The 27,226-nt window shown below is 44.2% G+C and overlaps 1 protein-coding gene across 6 annotated transcripts in view; it reads right to left on the bottom strand.

Moving 5' to 3' along the window:
- The window catches only part of LOC118523448 (uncharacterized), a 36,497-nt gene extending 12,828 nt beyond the window's left edge, over positions 1-23,669 (bottom strand). Inside the window, exons 1-8 of one of the 6 annotated variants that reach the window (XM_078074743.1) lie at positions 23,568-23,669; positions 20,120-20,856; positions 13,272-13,399; positions 12,098-12,197; positions 11,083-11,202; positions 8,380-9,605; positions 6,216-6,303; positions 2,980-3,111 (exon numbers count right to left, since the gene is read on the bottom strand). In XM_078074743.1, coding sequence (XP_077930869.1) covers positions 2,980-3,111; positions 6,216-6,303; positions 8,380-8,441 — 282 coding nt within the window. In that variant the 5' untranslated portion in view covers positions 8,442-9,605; positions 11,083-11,202; positions 12,098-12,197; ... (1 more) ...; positions 20,120-20,856; positions 23,568-23,669. Of the gene's footprint in view, positions 1-2,979; positions 3,112-6,215; positions 6,304-8,379; positions 9,606-11,082; positions 11,203-12,097; positions 12,198-13,271; positions 13,400-14,802; positions 14,820-18,273; positions 18,342-20,119; positions 20,869-23,567 lie in introns of those variants that run through there. The other 5 variants (XM_078074744.1, XM_078074745.1, XM_078074748.1 and 2 more) reach the window with 5 other exon arrangements.
- Between the last annotated feature and the right edge of the window lie 3,557 nt (positions 23,670-27,226).

The raw sequence follows: 27,226 nt of genomic DNA, 5'->3' as shown, positions 1-27,226 counted from the left end.
TGAGCAAAGCGCTGACAAAATTATGCCGTTTTCCTTGTCCAGAAAGCTTCTCTGAACTATTACTAAGGGTTGGCTGTTTGCTGAATTCACACACAGTTATGGCACATCAGGTGCTATGAAGTTTCCCAGATTGCTACAGAGGGTCATCAAAAAGAAAGAAAAGCCATCGAATGAGAAAAAGAGTGGCACGTGGCGAGAGATGAAGCATAAGCAACAAGAGAAATGACAGCGGATGTTTCAAAAGAGGGGAACCCGGCTATCCAGATCGAGTCACCGTGATAAATTATAGCTTAGTAAACTCTAGGCAAGACCCCATTTTGACACCATTAACATATTTCCCCATTCAAAAGTTTTACAGGATGAGGAGAGGCTGAGGCCAGCCCCCAAATCTTGCCAGGATATTGGAATATCAGCACGCTATCAACAAGCCAGTTGTTAGGGGAAAGTCCATCAGTGGAGGGCAAACAGAAAACCATGGTGATTCCTGTAACTTCACATGTTGCTTAGGAATCTCTGAGTTGCTCTGGCCCTTGTCACCCAGCCCCACAGGAAGGGGAAGTGAAGAGACAGATGAGCACAGCAAAGACGTCAAAGTTTTGTTTTCCTTTTTTTAAAAATTTTTTATTGTTATGTTAATCACCATACATGACATCATTCGTTTTTGATGTAGTGACCCATGATTCATTGTGCATAACACCCAGTGCTCCATGCAGAACGTGCCCTCTTTACCTGGCTAACCCATCCTCCCACCCCTCTCCCCTCTAGAACCCTCAGTTTGTTTTCAGAGTCCATCGTCTCTCATGGTTCATCTCCCCCTCCGACTACCCCCCCTTCATTCTTCCCCTCCTGCTATCTTCTTCTTCTTTTTTTCTTAACATATATTGCATTATTTGTTTCAGAGCTACAGATCTGTGATTCAACAGTCTTGCACAATTCACAGCGCTCACCGTAGCACATACTTGTTTTCCTTTTGAAGGGAAGGTTTCTCCATTGGCAGGGAGAGGGGGGAGGTTCCATTTAGAAATAACCTCAGAAGTTTTCTGTTCTTCTTAGAAAGGTCTGCCTTCAAGTGAAACTATGTCCCCAGAGCCTAACTGGGCCTTTCCCAAAGACTGCAATAGAGGTGAGGGGGAAAGTCTCCACTCCAATGCAATCTCCTCCCTGTCTCACCTGGGAGTAAACTCAGTCTAACCCCACACAGATGAGTAGACAACCTCACCCTAACGTCCTATTTACCTCAGTTCCTTTACCAGAACAGGAGATCTAGCTTTCAACACAACCTCACAAGGCATACTAGAGGTAAAAACCACGCCAGCAAGCACTAGAATCACACTACCTGAGGCATCTAAGGCAGAGACGATGGCATCGGCAGGCTGGGAATTTCAAGTCCCTTCCATACCTGATCTTGGATCTAAGCAAAAAGGGGGCAGTAGGAAGAAGAGATGATGAATGTAAGCAGAGATATGAAACTCTAAGATTTTACCGGGATGCTGGACAACACCATAACAGAAATGAAGAATGCCTTTGATGGCTTCATTAAGAGACTCAACATACCAGAGGAAAGAATCATTGTGCCTAAAGAATTTCCGGCAGAAACTTCCAAAAAGAAAAACAAAGACAAAAATTAAAAAGACAGCACAGAAAATCCAAGACCAGTGGGACAATTACAAATCGTGTAACACACACATAATAGGAAAACAGCAGGAGAATGGACAGAGAGACAGTTGGAGCAATAATGACTGAGGATTTTCCTAAATTAATATAGCCACCAAATCGCAGATCCAGGAAGCTCAAGACAAGGAAAGCAGGATAAATACCAAAAGAAACACACAAACAACTAACACCAACGATGCCTAACCCAGAATGTTCAGTCACAGGTCCTTAAAGACAAAGAAACAATTCTGGAAATCTGGAGCAGGGCTTGGGTGTGGGTGGTGGAAGGGGGAAGGAGAGCAGTAACCCTTACCCAAGAGGAATAAGGATAAGGACTACATCACACTTCAGAAACCTTGCCATCAAGAAGGATGAAATGTTTAAAGTGTTCAAAGAAACATCCAACTAGAAACCTGTGGCCAGTGAAATGATCCTGCAAAACACACTACAGAGGAAGGAAAACCGTCGGGGATAATGATGGGAATGACGTCAACGGTAAAGGTGTCAATTCTCCAAAAGACATAATAATTTCTCATGTGCATGCATTAACAACAGAGTGTCCAAGTACATCAGGCAGAAACTGAAAGAATTGCTGATGGAAACAGACGAATCCCTATTATAGCTGGGGAATTCAGAATCCTCTATCAGTCATTGACAGATCCAACAGATACAGAAATTCCATGAGAACACAGGTGAACTGAAAAGCATCACCGATCAGCTGGATCCATTAACATCTGCAGAATAATCCATTCAACAACCCAAGGAAAGACATTCTTCTCAAGTTCCCATGGAACATTCACTAAGAGAGGCCATATTCGGGGCCATAAGATACATCTGAACAACCAAAGGAAAAGAAATCACAGGAAGTATGTTCTCAGACCACAGACGACTCAAACTAGACATCAAGCACCGAAAGATAGCTAGAGAATGACCCAAAAATGGAGATGAAACAACACACTTCTAAAGAACACATGGGTTGGAGGGCAGGTGGGTGGAGGGATGGAGGAAAGAGGTGAAGGGGATTAAGAGTACACTTATTGTGATGAGCACTGAGAAATGTATAGACTTGCTGAATCATGTTGTACACCTGAAACGAATACTACACTGTTGGCCAATTATGCTTGAACTTTAAAAAAAAAAAAGAACATATGGATCACAGAAGGCACTGCAACACAAATTTACATCTATTTCAATCTAGGTGATCATCAAAATTGATGTATTAGAGGGATATTTCTATTACTGAATGGATACAAAAGGTCCAATGACTATAAAATTTTCTGCTTATGTATGAAGAACAGTATATATAAGCTACTTTAGTATACTTACAGCGAGGATGGTTCTCCAGATATAAATGAGAAGGACACAAACTCCCAAGGGGGCAGTGATAATGGGAAGTTTCCATAGAACTCCAACCCCATCAGGGCCAAGAGGGAAACGGCCAGGCACAACATGGACAAGCTGAAATAACACGTGAGACAATGAGGAATCTCAAAGATTTACAATGTCTCTGTCCCAAACCATCAACTTTACAAACCCTCAACCAGCCTCCCCCAGGTAAGCACACCTCTCAAGTGCCTCCCCACGGAGGAGAAGGAGCACAGAGGAATTCCAAAGGAGCAGGGGCAAACTTTTGGGAGTGATGAGTGTGTTTACTATCTTACTGTGCTGATGGGTTTCACTGTGTTTACCTATGTAAATATCAACAAACTCTATTCTTGAAAAAGGTGTTGTGATCATATATACATTATAGAACACTGAAGCTGTAGGAAAAATCTAATAGGCAAATCTGAAGAGATTTGATTTTGCCTACAAACACATTGCAAATAAATTTTCTATAGCTAACAGAACTTAAGAATTTATAAGCCCACATAAAATAGACAAGAGAAGTAAATGTAAACTTACAGTAGGTAAGAAGTCACTGACTTCTATTGTACATCCATGAAGGACCTGGATAAACTCCTCTGGAACCTTTCCAAAAATATGCCCGAAATTTATGGAAGAATGAGAGAAAGCAAGAATAAAAAATGTACTAGAGATATAAATGAGAATGTTCTATGGACAGATGTTTATCGATAAGGACATGAGTGAGAGAGAGACAGGAGGCTTCTATTAGAATAATATGGGATGAGTATTTCAACAAAAATAAAGTACAATTATTGCTTAGTTTCTGAAAACAGTGATGTTTTCTTTCAATGCCCACTTTGCTTCAGAATCACAGCCCAAAATGTCAGATTTCAGGGGTACATGAAGATTTTCATGATCAGGTGATCTTGTTTCTTTTGATGATATCTGTGACATTTTAAATTACTTGAACACCTATCTCCAAAAGCCAGTGAAAGGCATTCATGTTCCTATTTCTCAGTATTGTAACTAAATCAGTCAAGACCAACTCTAAAATTTAATTTTTTAAAAGATTTTATTTATTGATGTGAAAGAGAGAGAGAGCATGAGCAGGGGAAGGGGTAGAGGGGGACAGAAAAGAAGACTGCCGGCTGAGCAGGGAGCCCAAGCAGGGCTCAATCCCAGGACCCTGGGATCATGACCCAAGGCTAAGGCAGAAGCTCAACTGACTGAGCCACCCAGGTGACCATGAAATTTCATTTCTAAAAGAATACAAAATTCCTGGATATGGACACCAAAACAAAGAACACATCTCATTTTACAAAAACTGGACTTCCAAGTATTTTAGGAGACGAGACGCTCACAATGCAATTCATACTCATTCACACCAAGCTTGAATTGCGTGCAAACACAACTCTCTAGAAAGTATCCCTGAAATCTATAACATTTTCATCTTCAGCCCTCACAGCTGAGGTCACAAACATGTGTGCTGGTGGGAAACATACACGGTCTTTGAACAGCCGCTGTCTGAAAGAGAACATTAGCTATCTGCACAATGGTTGATCATGGGGATCAAATGCACAAAAGACAGAGGCCATCTTGTCACAAATGGAAAACACCCCCAGTTGTGGCCACGTGGTACATCTGGCAGCTGTCGGGATGCTGACCAGTAGCTGATTCTTAACTAGATGACATCCAATGGGGCCAATAACACTGGCTTCTAACAGACAATGGCCATGAGCAGGTGGAGGAGGGAAATGCAAGACCAGGTAGTTTATGCAAGAGCTCAGAGATGAGGGAGGGTGAGAAAGTCCAAGTGATCTATGAGATGCAGCCTCGGTAGAGGGGAATATTTCCAATAAAGACTACCAAGAAATTCCCTCCTTTGAAGACTCAAAAGAAACAGAATCGAGTCTCTTTTGACTGGAGGTATTCATGTGGGATGAGTCTGCCTCAACACTAGGGTCCTTCTTGACTACTCCCACTTTGCAGAGCCCTCTCTAAGAATCTGGTGTAGGCCGGATCTAAAGAAGTCTGCTTATTTCTAGGGTGTTCCCTGTCTGTCTCTCTCTCCTGACGGTAAGGGTTTTATTTTTTAAGGAGTGAAATATCACACTAGGAACCAGGTATTTCTTTATATTGGGACAATCCTAAGGACATTCAGGAGCTTTTGACTTTGGGGAAATCAACACTCTGTACATACTGGGCCAAAGAATGGATAACAACTCATTCGCTTCCTGATGACATCAATCCATCAGATTTTCCTGGGACAGACGTCCCAGCAAGATGCGGTCACTTAGTCTCTGCTGGGCTTCTCAGGGCTCCCATGGACCTGGTGGGACACAGAGTCCCTGGGGACAGCCTCCGAGCCCAGAAGGAAAGGGCTGACTCAGAAGTTGTTACAAGTCAACCAACCAGGAAGCACAGAGCACAAAGGACACTTCACTGTTTAACACTTGAGTCCCAACACCAATGCTTAAGATACCACTGTTCCCAGGGCTGCCAAACTTCACAAATATGAACAATGTGCTGATATGAAATCAAAGTATGTAGAAGATGGACCCTAAACATACAAGGCTTGCAGCAGGATCTTCACTGGGCTTCCAGGAGCTAGTCTAATACCCGTAGCTCCTAGACATTAGCATTCCTGACATTTTCAAAGACAAGTTGAATGAGATCTAATGTACATATCATACAAGCCCCCTATTGAAGACAAAGAGCTCAATGGCTTTTCATATCTTCTCAAATCCTTCCTTCTTGACACCATAAGCCTAGTATTTTCAGGTTTCCATCCTGCCAGAGCTGCTCTTTTTGGACCAAGCACACAGACAGGACCCAGAACTTGATGTGGACGGCTGTGGCCCCAGCCCCTTCAGGCTGACCGAGAAACCTGCCCTGCGGTCCTCGGTCTTCAGGAAGAACTGCAGTTCTTCTCAAGTTCCCACCAAGGACCCCATGAAAAAACTATTATTTCACCACCATGTGAAAGAACCCAGGAGGAACGAAGACACCACTAGCAGCTTTGAGTCACCGGGTGGCTCAGTCAGTTAAGTGACGACGTCTTGGTTTGGATCAAGTCACGATTTCATGGTCCTGAGGCTGAGCCCCTCTTCAGGCTCTGGACTCACTGCACAGCTGGCTTGGGATTCTCTCTCTCCCTCCCCCTCTGCCCTTCCCCCCCACACCTGTGAAGATACCAGTGAAGTGCCATGTTTACTCACATTTGGGTTTGGGGAACCGGGACAGCGGAGCAAGAGCACCAGGAACAACAGCCTCTGCACCTTCATGTCTTGGTCCTTCCAAGGGGTGCTGGGGCGTCAGGGAGGAGGTGGAGATGGGGGGTGGAGTGGAGGTAGGGGTGGGTGGGGTAGGGAGGGGTGGGCAGGGGTGGGAAGGGGACAGGGTTTTAAGGAGGGTTGGGAGCAGGGTAGAAGTAAAGGGTGGGATTGGGGAAGGCGTTTGTCAGGAGAAGAAGGGGTCAGCGACGGTGTCAGGGTCAGAGTAAGTACTCGAGGGGAGGTTCAGAAAGGGTAGTAGGTCAGCAGGTTAGGAAATCACTAGGTCAGCAGGAAACAGTAGCAGGTGAAGGGATTGGAGGACGATACACTTTTCTCCAAGCCTTGCCCTGGTTGAACCGTTCCTTAGCAACCCAGAGGCTTTATACTCTCTCTCAGCCAGTCATCTGCCTTTGCCCCTGCTAGATCATAATGGACACCCCGCGTGACCTCATACTTAAAGAGCCCCTTCCCAACTGGCGCCCCACCACGTGCCATCCCAATAACAGGTCCTCTCTGGAACTTTGGCCATCCTTCTTGTTTCTGCTCCCTCCCAACCCGGGTCCCTGTTCCCCTCTTCTGGGCGCTATCTCCTTCCTTCCAGAACTCCCATCCTAGAGCCATTGGCTGAACAACATATAAAGCAAAGGAGGACAGAACTGCAACAACAAGCAAATACACAAGCAGAGTGGGAGGTTTCAACCCTCTCTCAGTGACTCAAAGCACACAGAACATCCATAACATGTAGACCTTGATAGCAAACCATCTGAATCCCACAGCTATCTCCGTATGTCTGTCCACATCCATATACCACTGTGGAGGACACATTAACTTTGGGCATATAGGATACACTTACAAAAATGCACCCGATCTATTTTGGCCATAAGGGACATTTCAGTACGTTTCAGAGGCATGAAATCACACAGAGCATGTTGTGGTAATAGAATGTGCTAGAAATCATGGCTAAAAAGCTCACTAGAATTTCCCATATGTTTAGAAATTGAGAAGTACCTCTATAAATAAAATAGGAGTAAAGAAATCCCAAAGAAAAAGCTACCTTGGAACCGAATGAAATAAGCATGAGAAAATTGTAATCAAGTATGTCTTCTGGGCTGGTATATCCTGGGATATTAGTATGAGAAGACTGTATGGCCTCAAAATCATCCCTAGTTGACGGAGACATTTTAACACCTCAAACAGCGGTAGATCTGTCACTTACCTATGTGACCCTGCTACACACTAGCTTGGGCTTTACGTTATGAACCTCACAGGGGAAACAATCCAAGCTGACTCTCATGGGATCTCTTGGGACCTCCAGGAATGAGAGTATTTTAAGAGAAAACATTCACCAGCTTCTCTCCTGGGGAATCCAAGACAACACCCAGAGAGCTGGCAGCTCCAGGTGTGCTGGGCGGGGAGAGCCAAGCAGGTGGGCAGGGCCAGGGACCCAGGTGACTAGACAAACCCCCTGTGATCATCTCTCTTGGGCCCTGTCCTGAGCCGAACTTCCTAAACTGTTTCTCTCTAGGACTAACACAATGTTTCCCCAACTCATTCAGGCCCAAGGCAGCTGAAAATCAATGCTCTGCAAACCACCACTTATTGTGTCAATTTCTTGTCAACAGGAACCATTTTAGCACTGCTAAAATAGGAACGCAGTATCTTGAACATAAATATAAAGAAACCATAAAAAACAAGCAAACAAAAACAAAACAAGGAGAGCAAAACATTTGTATGAAATTCTGTTTAGATGCTGCTGCCCGCCTCCAGAGCCCCAGAGTTGCGCGGTCCTGGTTATAGAAGGAGAGACCAGCTACAGAAGGGGTGGAGTCAGACTAGCCCAAAAGTGAACGGGAGAGAGGCCCAGCCTCTAAGGGGGACTAGGGAATTCCAGGAAGGATGGCCGGGGTCACCCTGATTATAAGTGGAACAGGGAGCAGGGAAAGAAGAAGCAGTGAACAGAGTTTGGGGGCCTCGAACAGGTGAGATCACTCGTGGAGGTGAGGAAGTATCCCCAAAGCCAGCGTCAGCCTCCCGTCTACGAAGCCCTTCGTGGCCCCTGGAAACAGGGCCGGGAGCCTAGAGTGTGAGATCCAGCTGTGCTGCTTACCAGCTGTGTGACCCTGGGCTGGTTTCCTTCAGTGAGCTGGGGGCGTCCAAGCCTGTGTCCATAACTGTGCTGAGGACAAGAGGAAGCCACGTGCTGAGCACCTATGGACATGAGCAGCATCATCTCCATGGGGCAAGTGCCTTCCCAGATGCGGTGCCTCACGTCTCACAGCTGTTAAAGGCGACACTGGTGACAAGCACAGGTCCCTCCTGTTTCAGGCCTGTGCTAAGCCCTGCCCTTTGCACACATCATCTCTCGGTCTCCAGATGGCAGGAGGACCTCCTAAAGTGCGGGGAGAGCTCCGGGCCCCTGGGGAGGCTGAGGGATTCCTGGGCCCTGGGGAAGGGTGAGTGATTGGGGGACCCTACGGAGGGCTGGGGAACGGAGCTCCTGGGCTCCATGGAAGGAATGGGGGATCGGGCACCCCGGAAAGGGCTGGAGGAGTCTTGCAGGATTCCTGGGTCCCCACAGGGCAGATCCCTCCCACACCTAAGCTGGTGCAGGCTGGGACCTGGAAGCAGCAGCATACAGAGGCAGCAGGTCCATGGGATGCTGGATGGAACGGAGAGGAATGGTCTGGCAGGCAAGTGGAATCACCAGGCTGGGCTGCCCTCGGCGCCTTCCCCCTTCCCCAGCCACCTCACTAGCTCTGGCCCTGACCTCACCCTCCAGCAGGGCATGGGCAAGCCAGGCAGAGGTGGACACCTGGGCCCAAGGAAGGGTCCCTCCTCAGACCTCTGTGTTGTGCTTGTTGAACAGACAAAAGGAGTCACCCAGGGCCCCTGGAACCAGGGGGGAGAATCTGGCCCCAGAGTCCTCTCCAATGGGGCTTGGGGAGAATCATGGAGGGACAGCATTTAGCACTGGTTCATTCACAGAATAAAAGCACAACACAAGTCCCCTTGGATGCTGATGTCAGTTCATTACCCCAGCCACATACTGGGCGCTCACTCGGGGACTTGGAAGCAGGAGAGTAACGGATAGTAATTTAAAAGAACAAAAATGCTGGAATGTGAGCACTCCTGATGCTCTTAAAATCAATGTCCAACACTCCCCTCCTCACCCTCCCCATAGTGAGGAAACTGAGGCAGCCAGGGATGTGGCGAAGAAGACACAGTGGTTTCTGAGGCTTTTGCTGATTCCATCTGACCAAACTCCTTGTTCCGAAGGTCACTTCTTTTAATCTTGCCCGTGACGGTTTTGGGCAGCTCTGAGACAAATTCCACCTGGTCAAGGATAAAGCAAACCCATCCCAACTTAGTCCTGCTGTCATTTCTTACCAATGCCCCAGGCTCCTCCTCTGCCCCTGCACAGTCCCCCAGACGGGCTGGCACCATGTGGTGGCCCCAATAGGCTCCACCAAGGCATGTCAGGGTGTCCCCTGACCCGGGAAGTTGGATGCAGCCCTGTGACGTGCTCTGACCAGTGAGATGTGAGTGGGAGTGAGGCGTGCCACCTCGAACAGAACACTTGGGACAACTGGGTCTGGCATCCACTCTGGCCATCTCTTCTAGCACCTGGCAGTTACCTATGGTGGGTGTGGGTGCTCCTTTATCCTGGTCCCAGGAAGACCATGCGGACATGTGGCAGGAGCAAGAAAGATACTTCCCTAGTAGGAGCCACTAAGACGAGGGGCTCCTAGTTCCTCACAGTAACATCAGCCCATCCTAACTGGCATGCAGCCTCCAGTCTACTCTCTAGGAGGCAGCAGAGCCTTACATGTGAAGGACGAACTCTGTTTTCAGATACACTGGCTTTGAGTTCAGCTCTGCCCTTTTCTTCAGTCCAACCTCCGGCAATTTACTGTGAGTCTCTCAGCCTCCCCCATTTCCAGTCTGTCAAATGGATGCTTATGCCATCTCAGGTTTGGGGGGATTAAATGAAATAATACATGTAGAGCTTTGAGTCCAGCCCCTGGCACACATGTTCAATAAATATTAGCTATCTACCTTTGGGTAAACACTCAGAAAGCACAGCAATGTATTATTACAAAAGAAAGACACGTTAAATTTTTCACCCATGTATCCTTGCAAACGTGGTTTTTCAACAAGTCAGATAACATGTATATTTATTCACAGCCTGCTTTTTTCTCTTAATAATATATTTTTGTGATGTTTTTTATGTTACAAATAAGAGATCTGCATCATCTTTTTAAATTATAGGACAGCATTAATTACCACGAATAATTTAATCATTTCTCTATTGTTGGACATTTTCATAGTTCGCACATGGCACTGAAAACAAATGAGGTAGAAAAAAAACCTCTCAGAATGTATTTTATGCTACAATAAATATTATTTTGTTAACTTTTGTTTGTTATGTATCTATATATGTACTGGGCTTCAATTTAGAATATATTTCTTACTACAAATAATGTTTTTTACAAGTGTGGCAGTTGTTGACTTGAATGTCTTTTTCATATTGTGAAAGATTTCAAATAACCTTCTTGGATATTTCTAGGCTCTTGGCTGATTTTTTTCTGTAGGTTTTTTGTCAGCCTTTTTGTTTTCTGACACAGGATAGAGGTTTCCATGATTAAGATGGATCTCCCCTAAACCCCTAAGTTGAATGCTTCTTCGGTAGAGAAAAATGCTCATTCCATGGGCTACATCAGCTTCACCTCAGCGACCCTAGGAGATTTGGGGCAGCAGAGCCCAGGGCCCACTGGAGGGGACCAGACCCCATCCCTCTGCCCTCACTCACCTTCCTGGGGTACTTCTACGGGGCTGTCACTGACTTCACATGCTGCTGCAGCTCCTTGGTGAGCTGGTCCCGGCCATGGGAGAGGAATTCCGGGGTCAGGACAATAAATGCCTTCCCCACCTGCAGCACAGAACCAGAGTGGAGGCTCAGGGGGAGTGGCAACCAAGTGTAGAGTCTAAAAAGTCAATGTGTATTAAGTAAATGGAAAAACAAGTTGACAGTTGAGCCCCTGGAAAAGAACAGGACCAGTGTCCATACTTCCAATTTCTACTCTCTGCCTTGGAAAATTACTTCACCTCCCTCAGCCTCCATGTCCTTCTCTGATGTGGGGACAGCACGGCTTCATTCCTCAGGGCATGGCTCTCAAGATTCATCGAGATCATTCATATAAACCACGAAGCTCGTTTCAACTGATTTTTATTCCTATCATTATCATCACCATTTTCACTATTATTGTAGGTAGAGTTCTGTGGGCATTAAATCAATGGTGGTGATTAACTACGTTCCTATTATTCATGTCGCTTCTACAGGGCACAGGGCCTTGTCCAGAGTAGGTGCTCAGCACACAGTGAATCAATGAATGCTTGCTCTGGAGCCAGACTGCTCAGATTCCCATTCTGGCTCCACCACTTAACAGCTTTGTGATCAGGCAACTTATTTAATCTCCTTATGCTTGTTTCTTTCCCTGTAAAAAAGGGTCTCAGAGTCCTTAATTAATGAGGTTGCTGTGAGGGGGGTGAAATGAGCCGGCAGGTAGGAAGGGCTCAGAAATTAGGAGATGGGCAGCAGTAGCCCCAGCTGCAAGCCACACTCACAAGCATCATGTTCTGTCACACATGGTTGAGGCCACACTGCTCTCTGGTGGCCACACAGTGTAAATGCACATGCACACCCCGGGGGGGCCCCCCTCCACCCTAGGTCCAAGGTTGGAGAGACAGGACCGGGAGGAAGGTTTCCCCGCACCTGCCTTGGTGCCCACACACAGACACGATGACCTCTGTGTCCTCCTCCTTACCTCCCTTCGAATTGGGTCCAGGCTGCTCACCACAGCTGATTCAGCCACAGCCGGGTGTTCGGCCAGGGCATTCTCCACCTCTGCGGGCCCGATGCGGTACCTGCAGGATCAATGGCTCCTTGGTTTCTGAGTGGCTGCCAGGGCCGGGTGACCCAGGCCCTCAAGTCTCATGTTTTGGAGGGTCACCTCGTCCCTTGTCACATAGGATAACTGTCACAGGAAGCCAGATACCTGTGCCCTGGCTCTGTCATGGGCCCCAAACGTGAAGAATGGGCACTCCGTGCTGAGAAATACAACACTCACATGCTCCCCAGAGTTTCTCACCTCACTGTCTCTGCTCAGGGAGGAGGGTGAATGTTTAGTCCTCCCCGAGCTCTGGGGCTGGGCTCAAGCAGCTTCCCTTGGCATGAAACCTAGTAGAAGCCTCGGCCTTTATCTTAAACATTCATGCAAATTCTGCATACTCTTCCCCATTATATTAGCATGTTTTAGAAATTTAAAAGGTAAACACACTCAACTTCCCTGAAATATCCAAGAGAACTTGTTACTCTGGTACAATGTGTCATTTTTTTTTTCTTCCAAATCACGTTAAGGTTTAGGGACGACTGACTTGGAGCCAGACAGCTTTGGTAAATCTTGGTTGTACCCAGCACTCTTTGAAACTTTAAGGAACTTTATTCACTAGTCAGTAACCCAGTTCCTTCATCTGTAAAATGGCAAAATTGCATCTACCTTCTAGCATTGAGAGCTGGGTTATATAAAGCACTGCAGAGTGTGCGTCCCCATAGTAAGTGCCTCATAAAGGTTTATGTTGTTGTTATCTATTATTAAAATTTTCAGTGATTGTTGTGTCCCATTAGAGGAGCCAAACATAGAGGAAGCTTCCTCAACCAAAAAGGGCCTAAGTAACGTCTTCCTTCCAAATTCCTTAAATTGCATAATGTCTCATTATGGTTCGCCTTGCAGACCTCTTGAACTACATTTTGATAGACTTTTCTGGATGCAGGGCTTGGGGGAGGTACACAGGTATCCCCAGAAAAGGGCCCCACGGACAGAGCTCTGCTCAGAGTTAGACTGAGCTAACCATCACCAAGCTTGGATGAATGTCAGAACAAGCTAGATCCCATGAGGCATGTGAGGGTGATGCCTCCCGGCTCAGGTCAGCCATACCTACCCAGAGGCATTGATGATGTCATCGTTCCTCCCCAGGAACCAGATGTAGCCCTCTTCATCCATAGTTGCTCTATCTCCAGAGTTGTAAAAGTCCCCACACGCCACTTCGGCTGTCTTTACTGGGTTGTCCTGCAAAGACAACAATACCCCTTTGTTGAAGGCAATGAGTTTAGAGATGATGAGCCACAACCTGGTGCTCAGATCTGGGTCTGGATCCCGCTCCTGGCTCTACTTGGCACCTGGGCAAGTTTTGTAATCTCTCTGAGTCTATTTTCATTATATCCAAGTACTCAATGAACACTACTTGTCAATTAGTGAACAATATTGAGCCAATTTTAAGGATAATTTCTTAAAGTAACAACTCACTTTTGTGTGGCACTCTAGTATAACAAAATTTCCACTAGAACATGGACCCTGTGTATTTTATTTACTTGTTCTCAGCTTAGCATTCACATAGTGCCTGGACAAATGAGAGGTGTCAATAAACTTTTGTTAAATGAATTTCCTTCCCAAAATACTACATCATCTGATCCTCCCAGAAAACCTACAAGGCTTTTATTTTTCTAATTAAACTGTTTATTTTAAGATCATTGTATATTTGCAGGGTACCTGGGTGGCTCATTCGGTTGGGCGGATAACTCTTGATTTCTGCTCAGGTCATAATCTCAGGGTTGTGAGATCGAGCCCTGTGTAGGGCTCTGCACTCAGCATGGAGCCTGCTTGAGATTCTCTGTCTCCCTCCACCCCTTCCCTAACTAATGCACACATGCATGAATACATGTTCTCTCTCTCTCTCTCAAATAAATAAATAAATCTTTTTTAAAAAGACAATTATATATTTGCATGCAGTTATAAGAAATAACACAGAGAGATCCTGTGTGCCACTTACTCAGTTTTCTCCAATGGTAGCATCTTGCAAAACTACAGTTCAATATCACAACCAGGATATTGACATTGCTACAGTCCACCAATCTCACTTAGATCTCCCAGTTTACTTTTACTTTTTTGTGTGTGTCTACGTGTATTTTATCAAATGTGCATCCCCCACCAGAGTCAAGTTACAGAAGACTCCCGTCATCCTGAGGATCTCCTGTGTTGCTCTTTTATATCTACACCCATCTCCCTCATCTTTTCCCTCCCTCCAAATCCCTAAGCCCTTGACAGGGACTGATCTATTCCCTAGTTTTATAATTTTGTCACTTTAAGAATGTTACATAAATGGAATCCTATAGTATGTAATCTTTTGGGACTAGCTCTGTTTTTATTTTTTTCACTCAGTATAATTTTCTGGAAATTCATCCAGCTTCTTATGTTCATCAATACTTTGTTCTATTTACTGCTAAATGGTACTTCATGTTATGGATGAACCACAGTTTGGGTGTCAACCCATTGAAGGGCATCTGGGTTGTTTCCAGTTTGGGGCTATTGTGAATAAAGCTGCTCTCAACATTCATGTGCAGGTTTTATGTGAGGCTAGATTTTTATAGGCCATAACAGAAGAAATGAATGCTCAGAGAAGCACAATAACTCACTCAAAGTCACTCAGCTGGTCAGTGGTAGGGTTGGTACTTGCTCCACAGCCTTTGTACTCAACCACTAAGCAATGTGTTGAGATCATCCCTCTCATGAAACACGAAATGATTTGATAAGGGTCCAGGAAAAAAAAACAAAACAAACATTGAATGACATCCCATTTTAGGTTCCCTTCCAATTGTTCTGATTGTATTAAGGAGACTGTCTGACATGTTTTTAAAAGCTCTGGAACTACCAAGAGTAAGTTTCAGGACTGGAGCTTTTAGTGGGAACAGGGTTTAGCTAGAATTCAAGAAAAATTGTTTTGTTTGCATTGTAGTTATAGTTTAATTGCCTTCTGTTTTTGGCAAATCATACTGTTTTCCATTTGTGATACCGATTAACTTTTTAAAAAACATATGTTTTATTTTTTTTAAAGATTTTATTTATTTATTTGACAGAGAGAGACACAGCGAGAGAGGGAACACAAGCAAGGGGAGTGGGAGAGGGAGAAGCAGGCTTCCCGCGGAGCAGGGAGCCCGATGCGGGGCTCTATCCCAGGACCCTGGGATCATGACCTGAACCGAAGGCAGATGCTTAACGACTGAGCCACTCAGGTGCCCCCAAAAAACAGATGTTTTAAAGTAAAATAATGATTATTGTGTGCATCTTTTCTAACCTATCTGGGGGGCTGCCTGAAGGACAGGTGCAAGGAACTCACTTTATGTAACTCAGAAAAAAGCAGCAAGCACGGCTCATAGAAGCTACCAGGCAAACTACAAAAGTGAAGTTGCCTGAAGTAAGAGATTATGGGTGGAGATATACAATAGGCCATCAAGGTCTGGGGGAGATGCTGGAGTGAGTTTTGGGGGGGTTTTTGTTTTTTGTCTTTGAAATTAGGATGTTCAAGACAGCTATATGCATGGGGGAATTAAGACAGCCATGAACATGCCTGGGCAAGATGCATGCTCAGCAAAGTCCTGAGAAAACCTTAAGCTTTCATCTCAGGCTGATCCCTAGGCTCAGAGCAAGTCCAGCTAAGTGGTGAAGGAGTATCCCAGCACAGAGCCAATCTGCACAGTGGTTGTTCTCTCTTCTTTTTTGGTTGGTGATGTTTTTCTTTGTTCATTTGAGCTCCTGTCCCTCAAGGAAATCTCTGTCAAAACATTAACTGAACACGAGCTAAAGGATCAGAAACCTCAGTAATCACACATGACAAACAATAGTCTTTAAAGAATCTGCAAAAGTACCACAACAAAGGACTATGATAGCCTTCAACAGTCCAAAATCAAAAACAAAACAATGAAACCCCAGCAACCTCAACCCCCAGGGAAGTGGGAGAATCTGATTTCTAGAGTTCACTCATATGTGGAATTTAAGAAACAAAACAAATGAACATTGGGGAAAAAAGAGGGGAAAGCTAAGAAACTGACTCTTAACTGTAGAGAACAAAGTGATGGTAACCAGAGGGGGGGGGCAGGGGGATGGGTGAAATAGGTGATGGGGATTAAGGAGTGCACGCCTTAGGATGAGCACTGGCTGATGTATGTAAGTGATGAATCACTAAATTCTGTACCTGGAACTAATATTGCACTGTATGTTGACTAAGTGGAATTTAAATAAAAACTTGGAAGAAATAATAAGTCAAACGTGTTAAATGATCAAAAACTAAGAGAAAAAATGAACAAAGAACTAAAAAACAGAAAAAATTATATATGGACAAAAGAAATTAAAAAATGATTCTATTTAGAATAGCAACAAAATGAATATAATACTAAGAATAAATTTAGTCAAGGAAGTGAAAGACTTGTACACTGAAAAATAAAAATTTTTGCTGAAAGAAATGAAAGAAGGTATCAATAAATGGAAAGACATACTGTATTAATTGGAGACTTAATATTAAGATGACAATACTACCCAAAGCCATCTTCAGGTTCAATGCACTCCCTATCAAAATCTCAGTGGTATAGAAATATTCATCCTAAAATTCATATGAGATCTTGACGGATCCCAAATAGCCAAGACAATCTTTTAAAGGGAGAAGAAAGTTCTTCTTTTCAGGGAGAAGAGCTTACACTACTGATTTTTAAACTTACTGCAAAACTATAGATTTCATATGAAATCTTGACAGATCCCAGATAGCCAAGACAAACTTTTAAAGGGAGAAGAAAGTTCTTCTTTCCAGGGAGAAGAGCTTACACTACTGATTTTTAAACTTACTGCAAAACTATAGATTTCATATGAAATCTTGACAGATCCCAGATAGCCAAGACAATCTTTTAAAGGGAGAAGAAAGTTCTTCTTTCCAGGGAGAAGAGCTTACACTACTGATTTTTAAACTTACTGCAAAACTATACTGGAAATAATCTAAATGTCTATTAAGAAATTGATGGATATACAAAATATGGTACACCCATACAAAACTGGCATAAAAAAAAAAAAGACACATAGATGATTGGAATAAAATAGAGAACCCAGAAAGAAATCCTCACATATATTGTCAATGGCTTTTAGGCAAAAATGCCAAGACCATTCAGTGGGAAGAGTCAATCTTTTCAACAAATGGCACTGAGAAACTTAGATGTTCAGATGCAAACGAATGCAGTTACCTTATACACCATATACACAAATTAACTCAAAATGGATCAAAAACCTAAACACAAGAGCTAAAATTCTGAAACTCTTAGAAGAAAACATAGGGGGAAGTCTTCATGATTTTGGATTTGACAATTATTTATTGACTATGACACCGAAAGCACAGGAAACAAAAGAAAAAAATAGATAAAATGTTCCTCATCAAATTTTTAGAATTTTACTTGAAAGGACACTATCAAAAGAGTGAAAAGACAATGCACTGAATGGGAGAAAATATTTGCAAAGCATATATCTTATGAGGGGTTCATATTCAGAATATATAAAGAGCTCTTACAAATCAACAACAAAACAAACAACCCAATTTTAAAAATAGGCAAAGGACTTGAATAGACAATTCTCCAGAGAAGGTACACAAATGGCCAATAAGCACATGAAAAGATGCTCAACATCACTAGTCATTAGGGAGATGAAAATCAAAACCACAATGAGATACCACATCACATGCGGTAGAATGACTATTATACACACAAAACAAACAAACAAACCTGAAAATAACAAGGTTTAGCAAGGATATGGAGAAACCGGAACACTTGTACATTGCTGATAGAAATATAAAATGGTGCAGCCACTGTGGAAAACATTTTGGCAGTTCCTCAAAAAGTTAAATATAGGGGCGCCAGGGTGGCTCAGTCATTGGGCGTCTGCCTTTGGCTCGGGTCATGATCCCAGGGTCCTGGCATCAAGCCCCACATCAGGCTCCCTGCTCAGCGTGGAGTCTGCTTCTCCCTCTCCCACTCCCCCCTGCTTATATTCCCTCTTTCACTGTCTCGCTGTCTCTCTCTCTCTGTCAAATAAATAAATAAAATCTTTTAAAAAAAAGTTAAATATAGAATTACCATATGATGCAGCAATTCCACTTTCAGGTATATATCCAAAAGAAGTGAAAGCAGGAACTCAAAACGGATACTTGTACACCAATGTTCATTGCAGCATTATTCACAGTAGCCAAAAGATGGAAATAATCTAAATGTCTATTAAGAAATTGATGGATATACAAAATATGGTACACCCATACAATACCATTCAGCCTGAAAAAAAATGACATTTGGTCACACGCTACAACATGGATGAACCTTGAAAACATGTGCTAGGTGAGATAAGCCAGACACAAAAGGGCAAATGTTGTAAAATTCCACTTAATAGAGGTAACTAAAATAGGCAAATTCTTAAAGCCAAAAAGTGTATTAAAGGTTACCAAATGCTGGGGATATGAGGAGGAGGGGGGAGTTATTATTTAATGGGAACAGAGTCTCCATTTGGGATGGAAAAAATTTCTGGAGATGCATGGTGGTAACTGTACAATGTTGTGATTTACTCAGTGCTGCTGAATTGTATGCTTAAAAATGGTGAAAAGGGTAAATTTTATATATTTTACCTCAGTAAAGAAAAGAAAGGAAAAAAGCAAACAAATCTCAGTGGAGGAGTGACAACATATAGTCAAGAGAGCATGTGAAATGGGGTATATATCTACATAGGTGTGGGCATAGAGGAGGACATCTTTGTAAAATAAAATATGTTATTTCCAACTAAAAAAAAAACTGATGTTGCTCTGGACCATCCCAGTTTAATTTAACCAGAATCTCTATGGTTGGATCCAAGAATTATTTTTTTAAATCTTCTCAACTGATTCTAACATACAGGCAGGGTTGAGAACCACTGATCTATATATCTGTTACTCTGTTTATTTTCTCTTTTATCCAAGCCTAAAATCGTACTACTGTGAATTAAGGCTAGGGCCTGCATTATTTGCTTTTGGTCAATAATGGCACAAAAGGAGCAGCACCACCCACCCCCAAGGCATAGAGTGAGGCCAACAGGGACACCAACGGTTGTTCCTGTGGAGAAAGGAGACGGGTCTGAGATCAACTTCAAGGTCTGTCCACTCTCCCCTGACAATCTTGGAAGCTGAGAATTTGGTCAAGAGTTTCAGGTTTCCTTAGAGCCTGTCACAGTTTTATGTAATCCCTGGATCTTACGTAGGGTTTGGGAACCAAAAAGATGTGGGTTTGAATCCTAGACCTGCCATTTATTTGACGTGGGGAAAACATACAAAGCTTCCAATCTGCAGTTTCTTCCTCTGTGAAGCGGGGGCACCACTGTCCTCTCTGGAGGCTCAGCAAGGTTAACAGATTTGTGCACAGCCTGTTGGTAAGTGGGACTGTAGGATCTGAACTCAGTCAAAGCTTCCTGCATACTCAACCTCAAGAGATCATTGGATGGGCGCCTGGGTGGCTCAGTCGTTAGGCTTCTGCCTTCGGCTCAGGTCATGATCCCAGGGTCCCGGGATCAAGTCCCACATCGGGCTCCCTGCTCAGCGGGAAGCCTGCTTCTCCCTCTCCCACGCCCCCTGCTTGTGTTCCTTCTCTCACTGTGTCTTTCTCTGTCAAATAAATAAATAAAATCTTTAAAAAAAAAAAAAAGAGATCATTGGAACCCAAGTCTGGGGTGCTTCTTTCTACCCTGTCAGCACTTAAGTGTCAGACGGTTTCGGATAGGAAAGGATGTGAGAACACACTAGGAGCTTAGAGATTAGTTAGAAGAGGCTTCATTGTGTTGGAGTGACTGAACGGCGGTGTGAAGAAGGCTCGTGTTGCGGAGTTGTATCCACCCCCTTAGCACCCACACTGCTTCCTGAAGGGGTTTTGGGGGCCTGGAAGTGGGCAGGTGAGGATCACCACTTACTTCGTAGCCCATGAAGAGGCCAATGGGCTTGGTGGGCTTCATCCTGATGCCAGTGTTGCCTTCAGTGTTGAACGGCAGGCTGTTGCCCTTGTCGTCAATGATCTGGAACAACAGGCTGTGAATCCCACCCTGCAGGGCCACCCCAACACGCCTGCCCCACCCACACAGTACCGGACTATTTGTGTGACACTGGTGAGAATAAATGGGGGGAGGAGCCCTGTTGGGAAATAGATTACAGCTGTCAGAAGAGTTTGAAGTCAGGAAGTGGTGAAACCCAAGTTATGGGTCTACTGGTCTCATGGACATGCAGACGTGGCAAACGTGTCTTCAAGCTAGAAAACACAGATCAGGGAAAACTAGAAGCACCAGCTGATGGAGAGAGCTGCCAGGGCTCCCTCCAGGTGCTCTGGTCCCATCTGTTGTGTATGAGGCTTCCGGCTGCCAGGCTGAGCAGCATTCATGCCCAGGATACTGCAGTTCTCAACTGAAGCCTCCCCAGGAAATCGGCGGGAAAACAGGAGGAGAGGAAGAAGGACAACAACTGGGGTGGGGGTGGGGTGGAGTGGGCACAGCTGGTTCTGTCACCTGGTGTCCCACAATTGTCCAATCCCAGCTGAGCCCTAACTGCACCCAGCAAATGCCTTTAGGACCAGACCTGGACGTCGAAGGCGGGGGATGCCTTCCCCGATGGAACCCGGCTTGATCTTCATTCCACGGAGAGTGCCACAACTTACTCCCTATTCATAAAGGAAAGAAAATGGGGTTGGTCAAAGAGTCCAGGCTGATTACAAAGCATTAAGAACCACACACAGCATCCTCACTCATCCATGTCATTCGATGCTATGCAAAGAACCCTTATGGGGAAGCTAGAAGGCCCAGATTCTAGGTGCAAGGCATTGACCCAATTCTGGTCAGCAGATATTCACCACACCTGACATGGACTGGGCCTGTGCTAGCTCCTGGGGCTACCCGGTCCAGTGGGAGGGGCCAAAAAAGAAGCAAAGGGGTGAGCCCGGGGCTGTGGGCATGTAATGTGAGGTGTGGAGTACGCACTGTATGTCAGACATGTGTCCGTTTGTTAGAGGAAGGCCATGACATCATTTAACATTGACTCAGGCTGTTAAACAGTGATAGGAACACTGTCTCAACGACTCAGAGCTGTGCTGAGAATATTCAGACTGTGTTGTCCCCTCTGCTAGGCAACTGCCCCACCCCCATTTATCTTCCTGATGAACTTTATTCCTCCTTTATGGTACTCTAAAATATCTTTCTAAAGCTAAGCCAGACCAGGATTTGAATCTTTTTTTCTTCTTTTTAAGATTTTGTGTGTTTATTTGAGAGAGAGAAAAACGAGAGACAGAGTAGGGGTGGAGGGGGAGGGGCAGAGGGAGAGGGAGAAGCAGACTCCCCAGCTGAGCAGGGAGCCCAATGCGGGGCTCGATCCCAGGACCCCAGGACCACCACCCAAGCCAAAGGCAAATGCTTAACCGACTGAGCCACCCAAGGATTTGAATCTTGACTCCAGCTATGTGCCAATTAATCCCCTTTCATCTTCTCCTCTGTAAAGGGGGGTAATTACAACACTTAGCTCTCATAGTACCTGTGAGTGTGTGGAAAACTCTTCACACAGTGCCTGGCACACCAAGTTAGTTCCATAAACAGTTACAACTAGCTATTATCCTGGCCCCAAGAAAAGTCAGTTGGGAGATTCTCCTTCTGTAGTATTTCTTCCCACACTTCCATTGTAGCCAACAGAGCATTATACTTCTTTTTTTTAAAAATATTTATCCATTTATTTTAGAGAGAGAGAAAGAGCTCAAGAGTGCTTGAATGGGGTTTGGGGGGCAGAGGGAGAGAGAGTCTTAAGCAGACTCCCTGCTGAGCATGGAGCTCTATGCGGGGGCTCAATCCCACGACCCATGAGATCACCACCTAAGCTGAAACCAAGAGTCGGAAGCTCAACCCACTGAGCCAACCAGGAGCTCCCAATTATACTTATTTTTGCTTGTCTGTTTCCCTCAGTGGATAACAAGCATCCTGAGAATAGAGATTGCCCCATTCATCTCTACTATCCTAGCATCTAGGGCAACACTTACTTAAAAACAAGAGTAACGGCAAGGTGAGCATGTACAAGAGGTTGGACATTGTAGCCAGAGCTTTATATACTTCCTTTCATTTCCCTTATCACAACCCAGCGAGACTGGCTTATATTTCCATTTTGGAGACAGAGAAGCAGAGACTCTGGAAGGTTCAATGCTATGCCAATGGTCTTGAAGCCTGTAATTGGCAAGCTGAGATTTGAACTGGGGTCTGAGTTCCTGAGAGGGAAAGCTCTTTCTCCTTTGCTATGTTGCTGCTCACAGTACAGGCATGTGGAAAATGTTCCACAGATGAGTCAGTGGCTATGAAAATACTTTGTGAAATACAGCACCACCTGGGTATAAGGCAGTATTCTGTTGTTGCAAATAGTTGATACAAAGGAACCTGGATCATGGGTATATTGTAGTTCTCATCCCACCCTCCTCCTTGTCCAAATATAAACTATGAACCATACAAGAACTAACCTAGAGTCTTAATATTTCTTAGGCCTGGAAGCAGACCAATTAACTGATGATTTAAAAGCATATTTTTTTGCAAAAAAGTCAGACAAGTTATGTGAATTGAGGCTAAAATAGTCATTTTGCTCCAGCTCCTGAGGTGGTAGTCATCTGTCTGTCAGTTACAGGGATAACAAGGAGGCTGGGCAAAGTGGCCCAGCAACAGAAATGACTTGAGAATTGTGTTGGAAGAAAGATACCTGCCCCTGCCCCTACTATCATTAATAACGTTTTTGTGGTTCAAGACATGCCTGATACTCTGAATGCCCTGTCACCTGGCTAGTCAGTGATGCCTTTGGGAGTCACACTGTGTGTGTGTGTGTGTGTGTGTCTGTGTGTGTGTGTTGGTATATACAGGAAGTTTCTGCTCCCTCCCCCACTCTAGCTAGTGTCCCTCAATCAAACCTGTGTGCTGTCCACGTGAACACCAGAAATGAACTGCTGGGGCCAGCTCCTGGCTGCCTGTGGTTGCCACCCTAGGAAGGGATGAAGTAGGCAGGACTTGCAGATGGTGGGCTCCATGTAACTGGAGAGAACCTCCCATCCCGCCACCCTTCCTGGGCTCCCTAGAGCTAATGATCACAAGGATGGTAGCACCATGTCCTTACACCCCTTTTCAAAGTTTTGTCCAATAGTTTTCAGTACATTGGCCTCTTGACAAACTGATGAGCTGTGAATTGTCTTTGTGCAAATTGATTTGGGGCAAATTAGCCTAGAATTCTGAAGCCTCCCATTGGCTTCAAGCAATGCTGTGAGCAGAGTGGGGCCTCTGCACATACATGGTTCAGCTCGTCTGCTGGGCTCAGTGGCTCAGCACATCCTGACTGACCAAGAAAGTACCATCTACCTACTGTTTCTGACTGTCCGTAGACCTCGTAGAGCAGAAGACCTGTCCATTTTCTCCACTGCTCTTGATCCTCCGGCAGCAGAGCCTCCCCGCCAGCACTGCAGTGCTCCAGGGTAGGGAACCTGAGACTCAGGGGAAGGCAAAGTGACAAGAGAACTTGCAATCAGGCCTTGGATGTTCTGCCCCAGGCCCAGAGTGTTAAGAGCTCAGAGCCTCGTCATCTGGATCATTCATGCTTCTGCTTCCTCATGTTCTTACTTGCCTTTTGGGCAATTTGCTGGTGGTCAAAGCCAACTGGAAGTCACTCACTTCCTGTCAGTTCATGTTAACTCTTCTGGCAAGGGCTGGGTGGTGGTGGTGAGGCTAATGGGTTTGGATCAAAGGTTTGGATCAACTTTGGAAGTTGACATAAAAAGATGGCAAAGATGTATTTATCAGACCTTGTCTTCACATTCTCCGTGGCTATGAGGGGTATTTTATAAACTGTAATGTGATGGGGGATAAAATCCCAAGAGCATGTTAGGATGCTAACAGAACTGCATTGCCTTCTCTGAAGGGTAGGGTCATGTGAATTGAAGGGCTTTTGTATTTCTGAGCAGAGAATGCAAGTTAGAGGGTAGAAATGAATTGCCCAGGACATCAAGGAAGACTGGGATGCGTGTAAGAAAGGAGAGAAGGGTTATGGTAGCAGCCCTGAGAGAAAGAATTTCAGGGAGCCAAAAAGTTGGCTGTGAACATCTGTGGTAGGTACATTGCATGATGTAAATCCTCTTCTTCATTTTTCCCCATAAAATTTTCTGCTTATAAAAAAACAACCACAAAATAATGATGGATTCCCTGAAGGACGTGCGGAGAAGTGATTGAGGTCTGAGTACCAGGTGGCCTGGGGCTGAGCCGGGTCAGCTCTTGGGGATGAGAGAGGTAGCAGACATCTGGTTCACCTTCTCATCCTCATCACCCTGTCCTGGTACATCAGAGTCAGAGTCAGGGACAGGAGGGCTGAGTTCACTGAGGGTGTCTTCTTCATTCTTCTGTAGCTTTATCCAAAGTAGGTAAAATGGGCAGATTCTCTCATGCAGTCATTAGCTATGCTTTGGTTGTATTTTTACTGGGTTTGGACAAAGATCATCGACTGAGGAATGTTCAAAAAGTAGCTTAATATGAGCTTTGAAATACAGATGGAAACAGGATCCAAATCGCTTGAGGCTTCATGAATAAAATCAAACCTGTGTTTCAGAGTTAGCTTCATAAGGGTAGCCATAGAACACCTTAATATTTTAATTCTATATTTAAAACATGTTACTCTGATTTTTGAAGTAGCCGTTTTAATCTCAGACTCTTTAAAAGATACATAAATGCCCATAAGTTTCAAAGAGCAGATTTCAGTTTAGCTGAAATTAACCTGCAAACATGGGGAAATGCAAAACTAAAACTCTACAGTAAGATAACACTATATATCCATCAGATTGACAAAAATTAAAAACTCTGACAATAACAAATATTGCCAATGTTATGGAACAATGGGAATTCTCCTCTCCTGTTAATGGGAGCATTTCAATACTTCGGAAAATCGCATGGTAAAATGTCATGTCAGTGTGAACTAGCAATTCGTCTTCCAGAAAAATGCTACAGAAATGCATGCTTATATGCACCAGCGTACATGTACAAGAATCCAATGCAGCATGAATCACTAATAGCCCCAAAATGAAAACTACCCAGTGTCCATTAATGGTAGAACAGATAAAAAACACATGATGTTTTTATACAATGGGATATTATACAGCAATGAAAATTAACTACAGCAACCTGCAGCAACATCGACACATCTTAAAAACATAATGCTGAGAAAAGAAGCCAAATATTACAGAGTAATATCTGATTACACACATAAAGGTCAAAAGCAAGTAAAATATGATAATTTGTTTAGGGGTATTTCCTTAGGAGGTAAACTATAAGGGAAAACAAGGAAATGAACACCATAAAAGTCAAGATAGTAAATTCCTTTAGGGAAGAAAGAGAACCATGAAGAGATCTCTGGGGTGTGGGCAATATTCTATTTTTCTGATTCAGTGAGTGGTGACACACGCATCCTCCCCAACATTTGTTATTTCCCGTCTTGTTAATTTTAAGCATTCTGACTGGTATGAGGTGGTATCTCGTTGTGGTTTTGATTTGTATTTCCCTGATGCCGAATGAAGTGGAGCAGTTTTTCATGTGTTTGTGGGCCATTTGTATGTGTTCTTTGGAGAAATGTCTGTGCATGTCTTCTGCCCATTTCTTGACTGGACTAATTGTTTTTTGAGTGTTGAGTTTGATAAGTTCTTTATAGATCCTGGATACTAGCCCTTTATTTGATAAGACATTTGCAAATATCTTCTTCCATTCCATAGGTTGCCTTTTCTAGTTTTGCTGAGCTTTTCCTTTGCCGTGCAGAAGCTCTTTATCTTGATGAAGTTGCAATAGTTCATGTTTGCTTTTGCTCCCTTGTCTTTGTAGATGTATCTAGCAAGTAGTCGCTGCGGTTGAGGTCGAAGAACCTCCTGCCTGTGTTCTCCCCTAGGATTTTGATGGATTCCTGTCTCACAGTAAGGTCTTCCATCCATCTTGAGTTTATCTTTGTGTATGGTGCCAAAAAATGGTCCGGTTTTATTCTTCTACATGTGGCTGTCCAGTTTTCCCAGTACCATTTATTGAAGAGACTGTCCTTTTTCCACTGGATATTCTTTCCTGCTTTGTCGAAGATTAGTTGACCATAGAGTTGAGGGTCCATTTCTGGGTTCTGTCTTCTGTTCCATTGATCCATGTGTCTGTTTTTGTGCCAGAACCATAGTGTCTTGATGATGACAGCTTTGTACAATAGCTTGAAGTCTGGCATTGTGATGCCACTAGCTTTGGTTTTCGTTTTCAACATTCCTCTGGCGATGCGGGGTCTTTTCTGGTTCCATACCAATTTTAGGATTATTTGTTACACTCTGTGAAAAAAGTTGATGGTATTTTGATGGGGATTTCATCGAATGGTTAGATTACTCTGTGTAGACATTTTAACAATGTTTTTCCAATCCATGAGCATGGAACGTTTTTTCATTTCTTTGTGTTCCTCAATTTCTTTCTTAAGTGTTGTGTAGTTTTTGGAGTACAGATCCTTTACCTCTTTGGTTAGGTTTATTCTTAGGTATCTTATGGGTTTCAGTGCACTTGTAAATGGGATCGATTCCTTCATTTCTCTTTCTTCTGTCTCATTGTTAGTGTATGGAAATGCGACTCATTTCTGTGCATTGATTTTATATCCTGCTGAATTCTTGTATGAGTTCTAGCAATTTTGGGGTGGTCTTTTGGGTTTTCCACATAAAGTATCATGTCATCTGCAAAGAGTGAGAGTTTGACTTCTTTGCTCAGTCGGATGCCTTTTATTTCTTTTTTGCTGTTGTCTGATTGCTGAGGCTAGGACTTCTCTAGTTGAAAAACTGTGGTGAGAGTGGGCATCCCTGTCATGTTCCTGACCTTACAGGAAAAGGTCTCAGTGTTTCCCCATTGAGAATGATATTCGCTGTGGGCTTTTCATAGATGGCTTTTATGTTATTGAGGTATATCCCCTCTACCCCTATACCGTGGAGAGTTTTAATCAAGAAAGGATGCTGCATTTTGTCCAGTGCTTTTTCTGCA

The sequence above is a fragment of the Halichoerus grypus genome, chromosome 6 (assembly GCF_964656455.1).
Source record: "Halichoerus grypus chromosome 6, mHalGry1.hap1.1, whole genome shotgun sequence".
NCBI lineage: Eukaryota > Metazoa > Chordata > Mammalia > Carnivora > Phocidae > Halichoerus > Halichoerus grypus.
This window is presented reverse-complemented; position numbering and strand designations above follow the sequence as displayed.